Here is a 21,959-nt window from a genome sequence, read left to right as displayed (position 1 = left end):
AGAAATACAGTAATTGAAGTCTGAATTGTCTAACTTAGAGATTGAGGAAGGATAATTAAATATTATGCATGTTATCATAATTACATCACACCCCCTCAGTTATGCAGACACTGCATAACCTGTAGGGATCAGAGATAACATGCATTCAGAAGTGGTTTTCGTCTTGCCCTTTACGCACCGAGAATTTACCAGATTCATTGAATCTTTTAATTATATTGTGCACTGTAGAGATTGAAATGCCCAAAATCCTTCCAATTTGTCTTTGGGGAACATTGTTCTCAAAGTGCTGGATTACTTGCTGAAGCATCTGTTCTCGAATGATCCTTGCTCTTTAAGGCCTGGGCTGTTTTTGGAAGCTCCTTATATACTATGACACAATTGCCTCACCTGTTTAACATCTCCCGTTTCACATTGCCTTGTTATTTCAACTCGTCAAATTGTTATTAGTCTTAAATTGCCCCGTCTCAACTTTTTTGGAGCGTGTTGCAATCATCCGATTTGAAATTACTGTACAAGGTAAAACATCATATAATGTGTAATTGTGGTGCTTTCAATATAGCAACGGGTGAATATAATTTACAAATCACTCATTTTTGTTTTTATTAGCATTTTTCATACTGTCCCAACTTTTTCGGAATTGGGGTTATAGTACTGCCTTGGCGCCGACTTTTTTTCCCACAGATTTAAAAAAAAAAAAAAAAAAAAATCAAAAGACTTTAATTAAAAGACTGATACAGTAATGAGAATCATCATTGAAAACAATGGGAAAAGTAAAATGTCCAGACGTGTTACAGTAATGAGTTTGGGGGGTAAAGTGTGCTTAAGTGTTCCGAAAACAATGTAACAATGCAAAAAATCTGCAAGAAATATTGCAGGTTCAACAGAAGTTGTTGGTATGAAGATATAATGTCAACAAATCTCTAAAGCCTTAAAACGGCTGTAAAATTTACGATTTAAACAATTTTACAGCTCAAATAATACATTAGTTTTAACAAAATAATGAATGAAAGTGCTTTTATAAAATCAGAAGCTTCAAATTTCTGCTTTTAAAGCCTCCAAAAATTGGCCACATTCACTTCCATTGTAAGTGCCTCAATGTAACCTTGATTTTTCTTTTTCTTTTTTTTTCTTTTTTAAAGAAAAGGACGTACGAGTCAAAATTTATTTTTGTGTTAATCAACATTATGCCACAAATTCTGTCAATTGAGCTTAACTTGTTTTGAACCCGGAATATTCCTTTACATGGTCCCAATGCAATCTTCATTTTCTTTATGCAAACTATAATATCATGCTTTTTTTCTGTTTTAATTTGGGGTTAAATATGACCAGGACATTTTCTTGACCGGTTTCGTGAGAATCTTCCCCATAGCTGTTACTATATTGAAAATCTAGAAAATCTGAAACACTGTATTGACCAATCGGCATTCAGGACTGTAACCAAATACTGTTTTATAACACAATGTAGGCTTATAATTTACAACAGAGAGAGTCTACGTGAATAACTTGTGCAGTTGGTAGCTCATTGGTATCACAAATAAAAACCTGTTGGCTCACAGGGACCCATATTCACATTCAGTCCGTCATGTCCAAAAAGCCCGTTTCCCTGTCTCTCTCTCGCTCAACTTTGCTGCACTTTCTGCACTGTCCTACAAAAATGTTTACAGATCCATAGAATCTGTATGTTGAAGCACTAAGGCCAGTTGGATGTTTTCTCTAATGCATATATGAGAGAGAAACAAGAAGTTAGGGTATATTTAATAATGGTGAATCAAACCTACTCCTCTCTCATGGGAATCCATATGTTGCATGGTTTAAGTGCTTTCCTTCAGAGAGGCACATCAAGGGAACCTCTGTTTCAACTCCTCTACATGCACAAGTACAACTGTGGGCTGCCAAGCTTCAGCATGCTCCTGTCAACGTGAGGCTTCTCTCAAAGTGGGGGTGGGGGAGGCAGACAAGCCCAGAGTGGCCATGTACTCTACATTCCAGATTCAAGAGCTTGGCTATTTGTGATAAGTACCCCGGAGATGTTCTCAAAGTTCCTCAATATGTCACGATGTGTGTGCTCATGTGTGTGTGTCAGACACCTTTTGACCATTGAATTTTATGACTTTTCCTATTGTTCGTGATTTCTTAAATCATTTTATAGGGATAGCTGGTGCGGATTTCCATTTGTGTGTCAGGTAACAAACCATGAAATGAATACACTATGTTGCACTATTATCAGGAATGTGATCGGCTACGCACAATTACCCTCCACTGTGAGGCCTTCAGAAAGCTGAAAGGTGATAATGTTAAGTCAAAACTAATTTTTAAGCGATTCTTATCGTAAAATCTGTTTGGAATTTACCCTACAACATGGATTGTGCTCTTTTCGAAGTACCCTGTGAAGGCATGATCAGCGTCAGTTAGAACACAGCCACACATGCTAGGGCAGGGAGTGTTCTTGTTCTAGAAAGCATTTGATTGGACACATTTTCTCAGGCGCTTTGTGGCGTCATGACTGTGCCTCGATCTGTCAAGCCGGTTGAGATAGACCACTGATTTTAAATGTAATGGAAGTACACTAGCCTTAAAGGGAATAAATATAGACAAAACGCTGCAAAACTTTAATTTTGATTTCATGGCGACTTTAACGCCAATATGACATGCAAGGCTACATCGCGATTTCAGTCTTAATTAATTCCATAATGCTGCATTAGCGGATATCATACCATTGTCTCAGAGGTCAACATTTGCAGTTTTTAAAGAGTTTTGGAGAGTTTTCCTCTCAACATCAACCGTCACACTGGTTTTTACACATTAATGTGTAAATGACAATGAATAAAAATGTAATGTTAATGTAAATGTAAATTTCTGCATTATGCATTTATAACAAAGCTTTTACGGAGAGCGGTCTGAAAAAAGTCATATCCATTTTTATTACATCCGTAACTCGTTCATTTCCCAATCTAAACGGGGCAAAAACTTGTCTAAACTGAACATTTTCTAATGTCTTCACTGTATCTGCAGAGTTTTACGATTATACATACAAGCGGTTCAATATACTGGCAATGAGAACTTAAGATGAATGTCACAATTTCACTGCAAATATCACATCAGTAACATGCTAACTGCAGATTAACAATAGCTATTTTTAACCTGTCAGCAACTGTGAGAATGATTCAAAGCCCTTTTATTTCCAACCATTTTATTTCTCTTGATTAATTAAAATAAACCTGTCTTTCTTGAAGTCTTGACGGCAAAAACCAGGAGCCTCTGTCTCGCGCGTTCTCAAAGTGTGTGCGTGACGCAGAAGCAGCAGTGAAGTATGAGTGAGTGAAGTTGTTCTGAGGGAAGGTTGAATGGGGGGGGGTTTCTCCCCTTTTTTCTCCCGTATTTGGAATGCCCAATTCCCAATGCGTTCCAAGTCCTCGTGGTGGCATACTGACTCGCCTCAATCCGGGTGGCGGAGGACGAATCTCAGTTGCCTCCGCGTCTGAGACCGTCAATCCACGCATCTTATCACGTGGCTTGTTGAGCGCGTTACCGCGGAGACATAGAGCGTGTGGAGGCTTCACGCTATTCTCCGTGGCATCCACACACAACACACCCCACCACAAGGAGGTTACCTTGAGAATTTTAATGAGAATGACAACGAGGCTGTGAGGGAAAGACTTAGTCTCTTCAATGGGCCGTACTGCAGTTTAAAGTGTTTTTGGATCATTCCATGGAAAAAACATTGATAAAATATCTGTCCAGGAACATTCAGTATACAAAGAACTCCAGACAACATGAGCTGTGGAAAATCATTTTTATAAAAATCAGAGCTTTATACCGTTCGTGCCATTGATGTTTAAGCGGTGCGGTTTAACAATGCGTGAATGAACCCGCAACGACCACGGACATTCGCTATTACAGAGTCGTTAAATTAAGGTGAAACCGGAGCACTTTGTGTTCACTATTAAAGTTTATATTTGATAAGTTTATAGCTTGTTTATATTTTCGCAGGAGTTTGATACGAGACTCTGTAGACGGTGCGCACATCAGAGCGCTTGAGACACAGTTCATCTTCACGTGCTCTCAAGAGAACTGAAGGGGCAGTCACACTAAACTTTGTGCATGTATGATTATTTCAGAGAACGCAACGAACGAGGATATGATGTCGTGCGAGGGCCTCTGGTTTTAATAAACAATACATCACAATTAATAAAAATGTAAATTTAAAACATTAAAAAATGCCATCTACTTACTCTCCAGCAACAATAAAAAACAATATTAAATACTATTAAAGGTCGGTAGTGTGTGACGTTTCGATATTCTATTGGTCACACGTCTTCTCAGAGTTCAGCATTCCCTTGTTGTCATGACACCATTACTGCATCAGTTATGGACACATGCGCGCAACGTCCCAGTTTCAGAAAGCAATCTGATCAAGCATTTACATGGCAAATATTTTTTTCTCAAATGAAAAAGGTTTACACCACCCCTTACAATCCGAATGAAGTTTACATCACATTTGGCCAATTCATTCTGATTGACATGGTACATGAGAACGTTTTATTCAGACTGTGCTACTAGTCCGATCACAAACGGGTTACTAGGGTCCATGTAAACGCACCTACTTTTATCCAAAATGACTCACTAACTGGTAAGAAGATCACACAGACAGCTTCATTGATTATAATAGGAGCGATCCAATATTCCCAATCTTTCCGCTGAGGAAATAATTATGAGCTTCTATGATACAATTTCATCGCCTCTCTCGTGTAGACGTGCTTATATCAACAACATGTCTGGATAAGTCACTTCAGGCAAACATTTAATGTTCTTTAAGAAAATGTTAACTCGTAGTTTTATTTAAAGAATTCAGTAATGATACTGGAAGTGCTCCCAGGCCAGTAGTGTTCTAATTCATTTGTTATAGTTTACATCCTTGAAATAAGTATATACAGGGCTCATATTCTTTGTGACCAGTGAATTTTCAAGACTTTTTCTAGAAAATCATGGTTACTCTATAAGGATTTAATTATAAGTTATTTTCTATAGATTGCACTAAAAAAAGAGCAATATTAAGTGGATGTTTTAGAGTAGAGCAAACTAGGAAAAATTATATTCACTATAAATTTCCATACCTTTTCCATGCCTTCCCTGATATTTCCATATTTGCCATGACAGTGGGAACCCTGCCTATTGAGATATTGAGACTTTTCCATGGCAATTAAGATAACAGGAAACCACAATTTAAAATTCCCTGACATAGGTTGATTGCAGATATGCGTACAAAGCAGGGGTGCTCTGCACTGCTATGCCTCATGTTACTGTAAGCCAAGCTCGCTCTCAACTTGTACTTGTGATCATATCACATTGCAACACAGGGAGATCCTTGCTGACAGAGAGCGGGAGAGGGAGGAGTAGACATCAGAGATGTCGATAGACAAGAGAGAGCCAGCTGCTATATGTTACGTAACACTCAACACTAACAAGTACACCCCTCATGCCCTTATTTCATGGTCTCTACATGTGTTCTCTCTGTGTTGTGGTAAGAGTCTCCCTCGACCTGCTCTAATAGAGGGCGGCTCCTAAGCTGAAATTGTCCACTGCCTTTCCTGCCTGAACATTAACTAAAACGGCTGTTAAAGAATTGCAGTGACCAGGAGTTCATTAAGACATTCACAGTCACATGAGTGATGTTTCTTACCTATTCTTTTCTGGTCAGAGATGTCGGCCTCTGGTTCAGTGAAAGGTTTGAGTTCATCGTCTTCAAAGCCAGCGTTGATCCAGCGCTCTTTCATGATTTGCTGAAAGATAAAGTTCAGAATCATAGTCCTATTGTCCAGGCTGGACGGAACAAGTGTATCTCGATCACATTTTGATGATATTCAATGTATATCTGAAGAGTTTTATATTTGCTCTGAAATGTCTTAAAAGGTGTTTCATTTTTGTTTGTTATTTTATCAGAAGTACCATTATTTAAATTTGTTTCCAGTTTCAAAAGATTCAAAAAGATTATTGCAAAAATTAATTGCAGTAAAATAATCTAGTTCATAATTCTAGTATGTAATCATTTTCATTTATGTGCACAAATAAAACAAAAAAGTAATACACCACAATATTTAGCTACTTATATTTTTACCAAAACATTTTCATTTATGCAAAATGTCACATGGAGAGTTCCGTAAACGTTTTTCAGTGATGACACAAATGAATCAAAGTAAATCGATTTACTAAAATGGAAAATTTAAACCGATTCACAGAAATTAATTGAATTTTCAAACGCTATTGCCATTTTTTGCTACTGAAGTTTATATAAAAGATAATAATTAAACACCATCTTAAAGGGATGGTTCACCCAAAAGTGAAATTCTCTCATCATTTACTCACCCTCTTGAATCCATGTCTTCTGAAGTGATATGATATATGTGGGTGAAAAACAGATCAATATTTAAGTCCTTTTTGACTATAAATCTCCACCTTTGAACAGCCCCGACCAGTAGGTGGTGATATGCACGAAGATAGTGAAATGCCAAAAAACAAAAGAAGAATGTGAAAGTGGAGATTTCTTTTAAAAAAGGACTTAAATATTAATCTGTTTCTCACCCATACCTATCATATCACTTCTGAATATATAGATGTAACTACAGGAGTTTTATGGATTACTTTTATACTGCCTTAAAGTTCTGGCCACCATTCACTTGCATTGTATGGACCTACAGAGCTGAGATATTCTTCTAAAAATCTTAATTTGTGTTCAGCAGAAGAAAGTCATCTGTAATGGCCTGAGAGCAAGTAAATGATGAGAGAATGTTAATTTTTGGGTGAACTATCCCTTTTACACACTATTTCTCTAAAATTGCACCACAAACATTATTGACAAGATCTTCTAGAAACGTACATGGGCAATTAAAAAGTGTGTTAAAATCATAGCGATATTCACAATGATGTTTATCCTTATATCGTGAATATATCTTATATATTCTATTTAACCCAGCTAAACATTCAACATAAAACCACTTTCTGAAACATGACAATAAGTCAGCCAGTGAAGTTCACAGAAAAGTGAAAAATAAAGTGATGGAAAAAGAAGAAGAGAAAAGCTCACCTCTAATGTTCCTCTCTTCGCTGGGTTTAAAACCAGGAACCTCTTGAGTAGATTCTCACAGTCCGTGGACATGTAGAAAGGGATCCGATATTTACCACGTAACACTCGCTCACGCAACTCCTGCAGAATAAACACAGTAGTCAGTATTCACTGATACACACAAACACACATGCATACACTAAATACTGACAAAATGAAGTTAAAACCTTGAGATTCTGTCCATCGAAGGGCAGGGATCCGCTGACCAGCGTGTAGAGTATGACCCCCAAACTCCAAACATCCACCTCCGGCCCATCATACTTCTTCCCCTGAAAGAGCTCGGGGGCAGCATAGGGAGGGCTGCCGCAGAATGTGTCCAACTTATTTCCCACCATGAACTCATTACTGAAGCCAAAGTCAGCTATCTTAATGTTCATATCAGCATCTAGCAGCAGGTTTTCAGCCTGGAGAAAGAAACGGGAGGTAAGAAAGAAACATAAAGAGGGTAAAAGGCAACTGTGTCGGCAACACATGCATGATATACAGTGGCCAAAGAAGTTGAGTTAGATCACAAAATATCAAACCAAGTGGTATGCATTTAAATGAAAAACAGCTCAAACAGACTTTAGGCAAAGCAATGCACAAAAAGGTTTTACATTTACATTTGTAAGTTTTCTAAATCACAAACCCATAGAGATACTGTTCAAAATGAAGACAAAAAGTATTTAAAACATGTTCTGGTCCAACTCTAATGTCATTTTTTGCAGATGCCACTTTGATATTTTAATTAATTTTTAATTGTGAATTAAGTGTCCAAATACTTTTGAAATACACATGCTAATACACATTTGCTTATACATAATAATACAATTTATTTTTATAGAACTACAGTTGAGGTCAGAAGTTTACATACACTTAGGTTGAAGTCATTAAAACTCATTTTTTAACCATTCCACAGATTTCATATTAGCAAACTATAGTTTTGACAAATCATTTAGGACATCTACTTTGTGCATGACACGAGTAATTTTTCCAATTGTTTACAGACAGATTGTTTCACTTTTAATTAACTATATCACAATTCCAGTGGGTCAGAAGTTTACATACACTAAGTTAACTGTGCCTTTAAGCAGCTTGGAAAATTCCAGAAAATGATGTCAAGCCTTTAGGCAATTAGCTTCTGATAGGCTAATTGGCTAATTGGAGTCAATTGAAGGTGTACCTGTGGATGTATTTTAAGGCCTACCTTCAAACTCAGTGCCTCTTTGCTTGACATCATAGGAAAATCATAAGAAATCAGCTAAGACCTCAGAAAAGAAATTGTGGACCTACACAAGTCTGGTTCATCCTTGGGAGCAATTTCCAAATGCCTGAAGATACCACGTTCATTTGTACAAACAATAGTACACAAGTATAAACACCATGGGACCACGCAGCCATCATACCGCTCAGGAAGGAGATTAATTCTGTCTCCTAGAGATTAAAGTAGTTTGGTGTGAAAAGTGCAAATCAATCCCAGAACAACAGCAAAGCACCTTCTGAAGATGCTGGAGGAACAGGTAGACAAGTATCTATATCCACAGTAAAACAATTCCTATATCGACATGACCTGAAAGACTGCTCAGCAAGGAAGAAGCCAATACTCCAAAACTGCCATAAAAAAGCCAGATTACAGTTTGCAAGTGCAAATGAGAACAAAGATCTTACTTTTTGGAGAAATGTCCTCTGGTCTGATGAAACAAAAATTGAACAATTTGGCCATAATGACCATTGTTATGTTTGGAGGAAAAAGGGTGAGGCTTGCAAGCCGAAGAACACCATCCCAACCGTGAAGCATGGGGGTGGCAGCATCATGTTGTGGGGGTGTTTTGCTGCAGGAAGGACTGGTGCACTTCGCAAAATAGATGGCAACATGAGCAAGGAAAATTATGTGGATATTGAAGCAACATCTCAAGACATCAGCCAGGAAGTTAAAGCTCAGTCACAAATGGACAATGACCCCAAGCATACCTCCAAAGTTGTGGCAAAATGGCTTAAGGACAACAAAGTCAAGGTATTGGAGTGGCCATCATAAAGCCCTGACCTCAATCCGATAGAAAATTTGAGGGCAGAACTGAAAAAGTGTGTGCGAGTAAGGAGGCCTACAAACCTGACTCAGTTACAGCAGTTCTGTCTGGAGAAATGAGCCAAAATTCCAGCAACTTATTGTGAGAAGCTTGTGGAAGGCTACCCAAAATGTTTGACCCAAGTTAAACAATTTAAAGTTAATGCTACCAAATACTAACAAAGTGTATGTAAACTTCTGACCCACTGGGAATGTGATGAAAGAAATAAAAGTTGAAATAAATCATTCTCTCTACTATTATTCTGACATTTCACATTCTTAAAATAGTGATCCTAACTGACCTAAGTCAGGGAATGTTTTCTACGATTAAATATCAGGAATTGTGAAATTCAAAGTTTACATTTATTTGGCTAATGTGTATGCAAACTTCTGACTTCAACTGTACAAAGCTATTTCCCAGTTCTCATTGTTTATGCTCAAGAACAACTGCTTACCTTCAAGTCTCTGTGCACAATGTGTTTTTGGTGACAATACTGCACAGCTGACACAATCTAAACAAGGCAAAAATAATCAGGCTGTCTTTGTTATTTAAAAAGACAACAATGCAAAAAAAAAAAAAAAAGTCAATTTATAATAATTTTAAAATAGTAAATAATCACCCTTATTCTGCATTTTTACTCTGCTAATCTCTAGCAACTTTAATTTAGCCATTGACAACTTTCAAAGTTTTGTTTTAATCAATGCTTGCATCCACTCTGTGTTACACATAACCAGAAATTTCTAAATAAGCTTCATGAAAAGGGCATTGGTTCAGGGCAGCACGGCTACAGTCATAGGTTGTGTCTGCTTACACTGATAGCTTTTTCCAAAATTCAATGGGCTGCATTGACTGGCTCTACAGTTTCACATAATCAGCCACACTCAACCCTGCTGATGATGACTAACTGCTTTATCCCTAGTTTAAAGTATGATGTAACATACTAAGAACCAACAAAAATAGAGTATCAATAACATGGCCTGAAGAATAGCACTGTTTAACACATAAAATCACATTAACTAAATAATTTTTTAAATGTCAGTGTCTTGGTGCTCGCAATGTCCAGCTCTGGCTTCTGTTTCCATTACTAAAATTTCTGTGCAGTCAGAGACATTTTTATTTACTAGTGTCACATGGGCTCCTATGAGAATTTATGTAATAACAGTCAAGGTATGTGTTTGTGAGAATGTATGTGTGTGTGTTTATGGGCCGGAGTCATTGCTGGTCAAACCAGTACAGAACACATCAGGTTGAGTTGAGACAAATGAACTGATTTAAAGGGATTGTTCACCCTAAATATTAAAATTCTCATCATTTACACACCTTAATGCCATCCCTGATGTGTATGACTTTCTTTCTTCTGCAGAACACAAATGAAGATTTTAAGAATATTTCAGCTCTGTAGGTCCATACAATGCAAGTGAATGTTGACCAAAACTTTAAAGCTCCAATAAGCATATAAAGGCAGCATAAAAGTAATCCATAAGACTCCGGTGGTTAAATCCATGTCTTCTGAAGTGATATGATAGATGTGGGTGAGAAACAGATCAATCTATCATATCACTTCAGAAGACATGGATTTAATCACTGGAGTATTTTATGCTGCCTTTATGTGCTTTTTGAACCTTCAAAGTCCTGGTCACCATTCATGTGCATTAAGAGGACCAACAGAGCTGAAATATTCTTCTAAAATCTTTGTTTGTGTTCAGCAGAAAAAAAGAAAGTCATCCACATATGGGATTTTCATTATTGGGTGAACTATCCCTTTAAACTCACACAGAACAGAAAACAAACATCACTGTTTTTGAAATGCTGAAATGTGAGAGCAAGAAAAACTGCACCTGTCTAAATTTAGCTCTGGCCTCTTTCTCCTTCATCCTCCCATGAGCCACAAGGTAGTCGAACACTTCACCTGCATAAGACAAAGACCGGAGGTCACGGATAATGACCAAGAAAAACAGGCAGAGATCCAACAACTTCTGACCAATGAATTGCCAGGACTTTTTCAGTTGATTATAGAGCTGTTCAGGTTGTAGTCCAAAAACCAGGAAGAGAATCTGCAGTTTCGAGCCATGGGTTCCCTTGGGATTTTCCAGTGGGTTTTTACAATGGCAGTCATGCTTCAAATGAGAATTTCTAAGCCACATTGAAACAACATAATAAAAAATAAATAAAAAAAAACAATAAAAGAAATAAACACAACGGCTTCAAAACTAACTTTTTGTGGTATAAAAGTGTAATTTATGTTCTAGAACAAAACGTCCACGTATCTTAAAGTAATGTTTACTACAGACCTTACTTTACTCATAAATCCAAAACCGTCATTATAAAAACCCATAGGAAACTCCAGAGAGAATCCACAGTGAATTAGCCTTTCGGGATCACCTACAAATTGACATCACAGCTGAACAGCTCAATTGGATTGGACTGGATTTTTAAAAGTCATTTCATAGAGACTGTCCACACAAAAACTATTTTAGCAGATGAAACATTTTTGAGCTGATACTAAATACTTATACTTACTTAAACTACACTTTATAATTTCCATAACTTTCCTATTACTTTTAAGGTTTTATTATTGTCTAAATAAAACACACACACAATTTTGACTCCTATAATCTGACATTTCCAGGTTTTCCATGACCATGGATGCCCTGATGCACAATAAAAAAATGTTCCAACTTAATTTCCATGAATTTTCCAGGCCTGGAAATCACAATTATAAAATCCCATGATATTACCGGGTTTTCCATGAACATGGGAATTCTGAACAGGGCACAAATCAGCCATACTCACAAAGACACAAACACACACATCCACGTACCTCCACTGGCATATTCCATCACCAGAAACAGAGTCTTCTCAGTCTCAATAACCTCAAACAGTTTGACTATAGAGGTACACAGCAGTGAATTGCAGAGATAGACAGAAATAGGAAGGAAACAGAAAAGAAAAAAAAGATTATTGAAGTTCATTTCAAGTCAACTCAGGTACTTTAATAGAGAAAAATAAGATCATCATTTAGAAGAACTAAATGTTTATCAATTTAATAAAAAGTACCAAAAACATGCAATTGCAAGTTTTTTTTTTTTTTGGACAAGTTACCATTGCATTACCATGCCGTTTTGAATATGTACCCTGCAAAAGACTCTTTTTGAGCTTAATTGATTTTTTGAGCTATGTTGATGTATTTCCCATTGAAACTGGAAACACTGAAACACACCCAAAGGGGTCCATCCCCTTCTCTCCCCCCCGCTGCCGAAAGTTTCGTGAGAGCCGCATGCAACGTTCAAATACTGTGTATATAGTGTTTTTTTTGGAGTCCACAGGAACCATACACCTAACCCTACCACTAGATCTACCCTAAACCGAGCCCCACCACTAGATCAACCCTACAACTAACCCTACATTTAGATCTACCCTAAACAGAGCCCTACCACTAGATCTACCCTAAACTTAACCCTACCTTTAGATCTACCCTAAACCTAACCCTACCACTAGATCTACCCTAAACCTAATCCTACCACTAGATCTACCCCTACACCTAACCCTACCACTAGATCTACCCCTACACCTAACCCTACCACTAGATCTACCCCTACACCTAACCCTACCACTAGATCTACCCCTTCACCTAACCCTACCACTAGATCTACCCCTTCACCTAACCCTACCACTAGATCTACCCCTACACCTAACCCTACCACTAGATCTACCCCTACACCTAACCCTACCACTAGATCTACCCCTACACCTAACCCTACCACTAGATCTACCCCTTCATCTAACCCTACCACTAGATCTACCCCTTCACCTAACCCTACCACTAGATCTACCCCTACACCTAACCCTACCACTAGATCTACCCCTTCACCTAACCCTACCACTAGATCTACCCCTTCACCTAACCCTACCACTAGATCTACCCCTACACCTAACCCTACCACTAGATCTACCCCTACACCTAACCCTACCACTAGATCTACCCCTACACCTAACCCTACCACTAGATCTACCCCTACACCTAACCCTACCACTAGATCTACCCTAAACCGAGCCCCACCACTAGATCAACCCTACAACTAACCCTACCTTTAGATCTACCCTAAACCTAACCCTACCACTAGATCTACCCTAAACCTAATCCTACCACTAGATCTACCCGTACACCTAACCCTACCACTAGATCTACCCCTACACCTAACCCTACCACTAGATCTACCCCTACACCTAACCCTACCACTAGATCTACCCTAAACCGAGCCCCACCACTAGATCAAACCTACAACTAACCCTACCTTTAGATCTACCCTAAACCTAACCCTACCACTAGATCTACCCTAAACCTAACCCTACCACTAGATCTACCCCTACACCTAACCCTACCACTAGATCTACCCCTACACCTAACCCTACCACTAAATCTACCCCTACACCTAACACTACCACTAGATCTACCCCTTCACCTAACCCTACCACTAGATCTACCCCTACACCTAACCCTACCACTAGATCTACCCCTACACCTAACCCTACCACTAGATCTACCCCTACACCTAACCCTACCACTAGATCTACCCCTACACCTAACCCTACCACTAGATCTACCCCTACACCTAACCCTACCACTAGATCTACCCCTACACCTAACCCTACCACTAGATCTACCCCTTCACCTAACCCTACCACTAGATCTACCCCTTCACCTAACCCTACCACTAGATCTACCCCTACACCTAACCCTACCACTAGATCTACCCCTTCACCTAACCCTACCACTAGATCTACCCCTACACCTAACCCTACCACTAGATCTACCCCTTCACCTAACCCTACCACTAGATCTACCCCTTCACCTAACCCTACCACTAGATCTACCCCTTCACCTAACCCTACCACTAGATCTACCCCTTCACCTAACCCTACCACTAGATCTACCCCTTCACCTAACCCTACCACTAGATCTACCCCTACACTTAACCCCTACCACTAGATCTACCCCTACACTTAACCCCTACCACTAGATCTACCCCTACACCTAATCCTACCATTAGATCTACCCCTACACCTAACCCTACCACTATATCTACCCCTACACCTAACCCTGCCACTAGATCTACCCCTACACCTAACCCTACCACTAGATCTACCCCTAAACCTAACACTGCCTCTAAATCTAACCCTAAACTTAGTAAAAGTGAATGAGGCAGCCCATTAAAGGGCTAATCTCTTGCCATAAAAGGCCAAAACGTTTTAGTTTATGTCACAGCCATGACCCATCATTACGATCAGTATCATTCTCAATTAAGAGAGCATTTTATATGTGTATATACAAATTTGTGTAAAATGAGTAAATGTTTTTTTTTTGGTCCATTTTCCCAAAACCAATGTTTTCTTATAAATAATTTTTAATATTAGGCTATGCATCATATATTTTTTGTACAATGTTATTCTTAATGTGCACTATTCCACTTGTATTTGTATCACAGTACCTTGTGTTATATTATCCAGGCATTAATTCAGACATTATAAAAAGAGTAGTTGGCTTCGGGAGTCCATTTGGAATATACTTGTAGCAAAATACATGTGCCGTATATTTATACATCAGTGCTCTTTACTCATCTCGCTCGCATAAAAACAGATTATATACCTCTCAGAATGCATCAACAACATGGAAAGACCATAATGAAACAGTTATGCCAAATTAGGTAAATTAATGCTTTTACAGCATTCAATATATTAATCTCTAACAGGTGGAGGTGCGGACAGGAGACTGGTATAAATGTTTGTAAAACAGCAACAGTGCCGCCTACTGTACAGGGATGAAACTGTTTTTCATTTAGATTTTTACGCACTCTGTGTATAGACCTTTCGTCGGAAGTTTGTCTTGCAAAATTGTCACGGATTTGGTGTGAGCAGGCCTTTAGTGCGGGCCAATCATTTGTCTCTCGCGGTAAAGTAAATTTTTTCAACTATTATTGATGGCATCAAAGCAAACAGACTAAAATCCACAAAACTTCAATTTTAATTTCATGGGGTCTTTAATACCATAGTAGTTTGGAGTACAACGTAAATATATACCATGGTAAATGAATATGGTAATCAATAAGTACCATGGTACATATTAAAATATCATGGTATTATCATGAAACCATTACTGTACCATGGAACCACAGCAGTAATCTTTTTTTAAAGGAGATATTACCTGATCAAACTCACTTTTTCTTTCCTGTTGTTCACATTGTTTATCCATCCCTCCCCCAAACATCTGCTTTATTTTCCTGACTCTTTGGAAATCATTTCTTATTTATGAAAACCACTCTGTAGATTTAAAAGGAAGTTCCAATATTTTTCCCCATTTTGTATAACCGCTGTCTGTCTTTAAATATCATGAAGCTTTCTCAATCTCTCGGGCTGAACCACCAACAGATCAACAATCTAAATATAGGCAAGTGATACATAAAGCTCTGTGTGTTAGGACATGACGCCGTGTCTGGCTAATCATTATGCTGTTTGCAAACAGAAACTAACAACACATAAGAAAGAAGTAATTACACTAAATCAGCTAAACATTTCCAAAGCCACTTTTTATGGGGAAACAAAGGTGTCAGTGTTTACGCCAATAAACACAATTTAGCTTACCGATATTTGGGTGATTTAAATTCTTCATTATTTTGACTTCTCTGGAAAGCTGTTGGAGAGAAGATCATAATTAAATGTAATCAGCATGTCAAGATGTACCATTTAACAAAAGCTTAGGACTACATTTCTGCATTAGAGATGAAGAGGAAGCTCAGCCGGACTGTGTCATTGTAAAAGCAAACAGAGTGCCTCATTCTCAGAGAGTGCTATTCATTATTGATCCCTAAAAAAAAGAAAAAGATTGAGACTGTATCATCCCCTCTCAATAGAATGGAAGAGTCATGCATGTTTAATAGCTCTATAGCTGGCAGGCTGTGTTCCCGAGCTGTTAGCACGTGCTGATCTGCTCTCACAAGTGGAGACGGTGCGAGAGACACAGTGCGATTTTAAACCACAGGGAAAAGCTTTCAGTACAGCACAAACCCTATCCAATTCTCAACTCACTTAATTTCGTGATTCACAAGTATTTTTCAGTAATGAAATGTATACATCGGACTAATCCATACACAAGTAAGCACATTTGCACAAACATGCACATTTAGATATTTCTTCTCTCAGATGTTGCCTTGACAGGGATATCCTTTAGTGTACAAGATGTACTTGTATTGTACTGTTTTACTCAACAAGATGAAAAATACTTGTGGGGTTTGCTAACTGTTCAAGACAGCCAGACTGAGCTTGATTAGTATTGAACCCAGAACATTCCTTTAAAAAAATGTTCCAGGTTTAATACAAGTTGATCGTATCAACAGCCCTTTGTGGCATGCTGCCGATTAATGCAAGAAAACATTATGACTAGTCCCTTAGCTTATTAAAACAAGCAATTATTTTGTTTAGTCATGCAATTACAATATACATCTATGGGGCAAGGCATTGAGGAGGGCTTATAAGCCAAAAATGTGAAGCTTTTATGTTTGTTAAAGCACTTATGACCCCATTTTCAGCTGGTATGGTAAAACTTTACAATAAGGTTCCATTTGTTAACAACATTAATTAACATGAATTAACAATGAACAATACTTTTAAAGCATGTATTAATCTTAGTTAATGTCAATTTCAACATCTACTAATACATTTTTAAAATTAACATTTGTTAACATTAGTTAATGCATGCCCTATAAACTAACATGAGGTTCATGAACTAACAATGAACAACAGTATTTGTATTAAATAACATTAACAAAGATTAATAAATGCTGTAAAAAAAAAAAAAAATACATAGTTTATTGTTAGTTCATGATACCTAATGTTAATGAATGGAACCTCATTGCAAAGTGTTACCACTGGTTTTAGGATGTCTCAGGTGATTACATATGGTCAGGCGAGACACATCGCCGTTTATACCTGGTTCCTTAAATGTGTCTCCTGAGACCACTTGTGTTCGGATTTCAGGGGAAGGGTCTCTGATTTCATGACAACATGCATCAGTCACTATGTCAGTGTGTTAATGCAAGATATTTAAGTGCAACAACGTCAGAAAAGTCAAAGAAAGTGCGAATAAAACCAGCACGCCGTTTCTTCCAGATGCAGTAGAAATTTAATCCAAACACAAATGCGACATTTAGAGCAAAATTATTTGTTATTTTAGTGGAGTACCCGTGTTAGCGAACTTCAAATGTTCATGCTTCTCATTTGTGTCTCTACGTGTTGATGTCAGACACACTGAAGTAGATCTGTAAAGTTCCTGTGCTTGTGTATGTTTCAGCTTTTTAACATTTTCCGATCTGACGTTTTTTTTCTCTTCAAAAGCAGCAAGTAGCCGGCAAAGTTTAAACTCTTGTTTTAGTACAGCGGTTGATTGACAGGTGATGGGTGGCGCTTCACTGCTGTCCGGGACACATTCAGGACGGATTAGTGTTTACACCTCAAATGTGATGTGGTCACATGCATTTTTAACTACCTTCGTATGGTGTTTTTGTGATCTGATCACAAAACGTTTTAGACCGTGTTTTGACCTGTATTTACGCTGACCACTTGTGATCGGATCACCCGAAAAGCATATTAATACCAGGTGTAAACAGGGTCTATGTTTATTCTTCTGTACAAATGTGTGTTATTTGAGCAGGAAAGTTGTCTTAATTGTCCATTTAGTGGGACTAATTTGCTATTTCCTGGATTAACTTGTTATTTGTTATCAACATAGTTCCTGTGGGTGAACTCTCTATATTAAAGGTTCCTTTCTGGTATCCTTGCGCATGTGAAAGTTACTGGATTTACTGGCTTTACATGGTCATGACAAGAGAAATATTGGATGCAACTTTGAACAGAGGTCAGTAAGCATTTATTTATTTATTTTATCCCCTTTTCTCCCAATTTGGAATGCCTAATTCCCACTACTTAGTAGGTCCTCGTGGTGGCGCGGTTACTCACCTCAGTCTGGGTGGCAGAGGACAAGTCACAGTTGCCTCTGCTTCTGAGACAGTCAATCTGTGCATCTTATCACGTGGCTTGTTGTGCATGACACCACGGAGACTCACAGCATGTGGCGGCTCATGCTACTCTCTGCGATCCACACACAACTTACCACACGCCCCACTGAGAGCGAGAACCACTAATCGTGACCACGAGGAGGTTACCCCATGTGACTCTACCCTCCCTAGCAACCGGGCCAATTTGGTTGCTTAGGAGACCTGGCTGGAGTCACTCAGCACGCCCTGGATTCGAACTCGCGACTCCATGGGTGGTAGTTAGTGTCAATACTCGCTGAGCTACCCAGGCCCCCAGTAAGCATTTTTTAATTACACTAGTCACATGTTAAAATGTATAATGTTCAAGTTTTGTGGCTATACTTTCGAAATGTGCGTCTTTTAATGTTTTACCAGTGCAATGCATTGTCTCACAAATTTCATTGTAAAAGCCTTACTGTAAACAAATTTTTTGCTAGTTTTTCCAGTTTGAGAAATTATTTTCTGTGGTGATCAACAGCATGTCACAGATGCTGTTGACAGAGCTCAACTTGTATTAAACTCGGAACATTCCTTTAAAGCCACAAAGCAATGAAACCAATGCAGAACCCATACACATGTAAGCACAAGAGCAAACATGCACATTTAAATACAAATTCAGCTATATCTAATACAATATCTCCCTCACATACTGACTTGACTTTGGATTTCCTCTGCCGAAAGAGCCTTTCTACAGTGATCGTTCAAAACAAAACAGTCTGACATGTTAAAGACTGATATGTCTCTGCAAGTGCATTCACGGAAATCATGACTCTAACTATCGCTTACTAAACTACCAAGATTTACTCACTGGGTTTAGCTACTTTAATCATCAAATGCCACTGAGAGGTAAGACACAATATAGTCATGTGTTTGCACGGTTTTATTTATGATTTTAAGGAACCTAAAAATTCAGTAATATATTCACCCTCATGCCATTCCAAACTCTTTCTTCACAACGCATGCTTTTGTGTTCCACGGAAGGAAGAAAGTCCATGCATTTCTATTCTATACAACGAAAGCATACAATGACCAAGGGCTACTTTGTATGAGGAACAGAACGAAAGGACGTCAGAAGACTTATGCAATGTTAGGAATGGAGTATTGCGGTCATAATACTGTATACTATGTTTTAAAAATAGCAAGTGAAACAGTAGGCATTATGCAACGATCTAAAAAAACAGTACTATGCTACATTATTACATTGCATATAATTGGTGTTACTGTTATTTATTACACGGCGCTCTTGAATACTCTATTCTGACTGGTCAATGGCACCATCCAGCAGTCAAATATTGCTCTGTAACAACCGCACATCCGGCTATTAAGAGACTGCTCATCCGGGTTCTGCAAGCCGTCTCTCCTGCTTCTCAGATCACTCTGTGATCTCTACGAGTAAGCTAATAAAATAATTTCAACTTAAATCATGTTTCATGAGAATTTATTCATTTATTTGGCAAGTAATAGGCTGAATAATGAAGAGTCAGTCAGTCATTTTTACAAAGTAATCATCAACAGAACTCCGAAGCAAACCGGAGTTTGATTCCAGATGTTCAGCGATTTCTTCTCAAATTACATAATTTCAACGCAAATCAATATTTTATGTCCATGTATTTATTTATTTGGTTAGTAGCCGTGTAATAAGCGGGATAATGTACAGTCAGCCTGTTGTCATCACTAAATAAACCCCTTCAGGGTGATACAAGACTCCTGATCACCCTGTCGGGGTTTATTGTTCAATAACAACCAGCTGACTATTCATTATCCCTTACGTATTTCACATTTTCTTGTCTTAAATGGATAGTTCACCCAAAAATGAAAATTGTCTCATTTACTCACCCTCATGATATCCAAGGTGTGCATGGCTTTCTTTCTTCACCAGAACACATTTGAAGAAAAAAAGACAAATAACTTCGCTCAGCAGGTCCTTAAAATGCAAGTGGATGGTGATCAGACTTTTGAAGCTCCAAAAAGCACAGATAGTCAGCATAAACATCATCCATACGACTCCAGTGTTTAAATTAAAAGGTTCTAAACTTCTAAAGCGAGACGATCGCTTTTGGTGCGAAAAAAGTACTAAATACTTTTTAACAATAAACCATCGCTTCAGCACTTTGGTTCAACTTTTGTTGTTTTTAAATGTGCTTTATAAATAAAGTTGATTTCAGGTAAGCTTCACGAGAGCGCCGAGTTCAACAGGGTTTCTCGTGACGCATTCACGTTGGCATGTTACGGATGTAATCTCTCATTTTTCTCTTGGTTGAGGCGTCCAGGATAAGCACACAAACACACTATTGTGAGTAAAGAAACAAACACAAATACAGATCTAAACCAAAACCAACTAAGCTTCTGTACAGCATTCCTCCTACTCCCTTGTAAACAGCGCTGCTCTTATGGGTGTGTCGCACATGCCTCAGTTCTCATGTGTCTCACGTGCCAATGTGATTACATCACATCTTTTTGGCACCAAAAGCAATCGTGTCGCTTTAGAAGACATTAATTTAACCGCTGGAGTCATATGGATGATGTTTATGCTGACTATCTGTTTGTTTTGGAGCTTCAAAAGTCTGATCACCATCCACTTGCATTTTAAGGACCTACTGAGCCAAGATATTTTTCTATTTTTCTTTAATTGTGTTCTGCTGAAGAAAGAAAGTCATGCACACCTGGGATATCATTAGTGTGAGTAAATGATTGAAAGAATTTTCATTTTGGGGTGAACTAACCCTTTTACTTGTGGCATTCCAATCAAAAAACAAGACAAAATGGAGATGTTAAAATCATGGCTGCAACTTCTTGTGGTTCATTTGACACATTGCAAATGAAGGACCAAGTTAGTTGAGCACATTGTGAGATACAGTATTCAACACAGTGTGCTCTGCTACATACTGCACATTTTGCCTAATGTTGAATAGGCCTATACAGACAAATTACATACTGTGGACAGTATACATACTATATAATACAGAAAGAGTAGTATGTTAGTATGCTACTCCAAACATGGCCTTAGAATACAGCATGGAAGTCGTGCTAATTGTATGGTCTGTGTTTGTTCTTTTGGAGCTCAAAAGCATTATGAATAGTCTCTGTACTACTAGGCTAGTTAAACAGGAGACAGGGCAGATAGTGAAAACACTGTCAAAATGTCTAAATCAATCAACTTCTTAAAGACATTCAAATATGTTAAGATACAGATCAAAGGATAATGCTTTTGATTTGATAGTATTGATATATATGTATCTTTGTTGTAAATCTAAACATTCTTTTATATTTTCCAAGTTTAAATGAAAAAGAAACAAATCTTTATTTTCACTGTGGTATGTAACTTTTGGATCATATGAAATATCATCTATACAGTCAGATATCTTTGAGATTTTCTCATTTCTATCTCAACTCTTACACTCTCCCCATCTTAACGCCTCTGCGATGACTAAAAAACACCAGTCCACCGCAGAACATCTCACTTCAGTCGAGAGACCAGACCTAGTGTGGAGCTCGCACGCCCACAAACAATTACACAACCTCCAACACACAACATTGTGCATACACAATCATGAGGACACGTGTTAGAGAATAATGCATCCTGGGATTCCAACAAACAGAGCATGCACCACTGCTTCAGGACTAGAGATTACTGCAGTGTTAATAAGAGATATAAACAGATGGAGCCGAAAGAAGGACATCCTGACAATATGAAAAGGATAATTTACC

The 21,959-nt window shown here is 38.1% G+C and overlaps 1 protein-coding gene across 6 annotated transcripts in view; it reads right to left on the bottom strand.

The window, feature by feature from the left end:
* LOC127413962 (MAP/microtubule affinity-regulating kinase 3-like) overlaps positions 1-21,959 on the bottom strand; it is a 52,586-nt gene that overhangs the window by 16,825 nt on the left and 13,802 nt on the right. For all 6 annotated transcript variants that reach the window (XM_051651555.1, XM_051651556.1, XM_051651557.1 and 3 more), the window contains exons 4-10: positions 15,805-15,853; positions 11,987-12,052; positions 11,004-11,074; positions 9,620-9,676; positions 7,288-7,524; positions 7,082-7,201; positions 5,681-5,780 (exon numbers count right to left, since the gene is read on the bottom strand). In XM_051651555.1, coding sequence (XP_051507515.1) covers positions 5,681-5,780; positions 7,082-7,201; positions 7,288-7,524; positions 9,620-9,676; positions 11,004-11,074; positions 11,987-12,052; positions 15,805-15,853 — 700 coding nt within the window. The remainder of the gene's footprint in view (positions 1-5,680; positions 5,781-7,081; positions 7,202-7,287; positions 7,525-9,619; positions 9,677-11,003; positions 11,075-11,986; positions 12,053-15,804; positions 15,854-21,959) is intronic.

Source organism: Myxocyprinus asiaticus, chromosome 23, assembly GCF_019703515.2.
Source record: "Myxocyprinus asiaticus isolate MX2 ecotype Aquarium Trade chromosome 23, UBuf_Myxa_2, whole genome shotgun sequence".
In the NCBI taxonomy this organism is placed as follows: domain Eukaryota; kingdom Metazoa; phylum Chordata; class Actinopteri; order Cypriniformes; family Catostomidae; genus Myxocyprinus; species Myxocyprinus asiaticus.
This window is presented reverse-complemented; position numbering and strand designations above follow the sequence as displayed.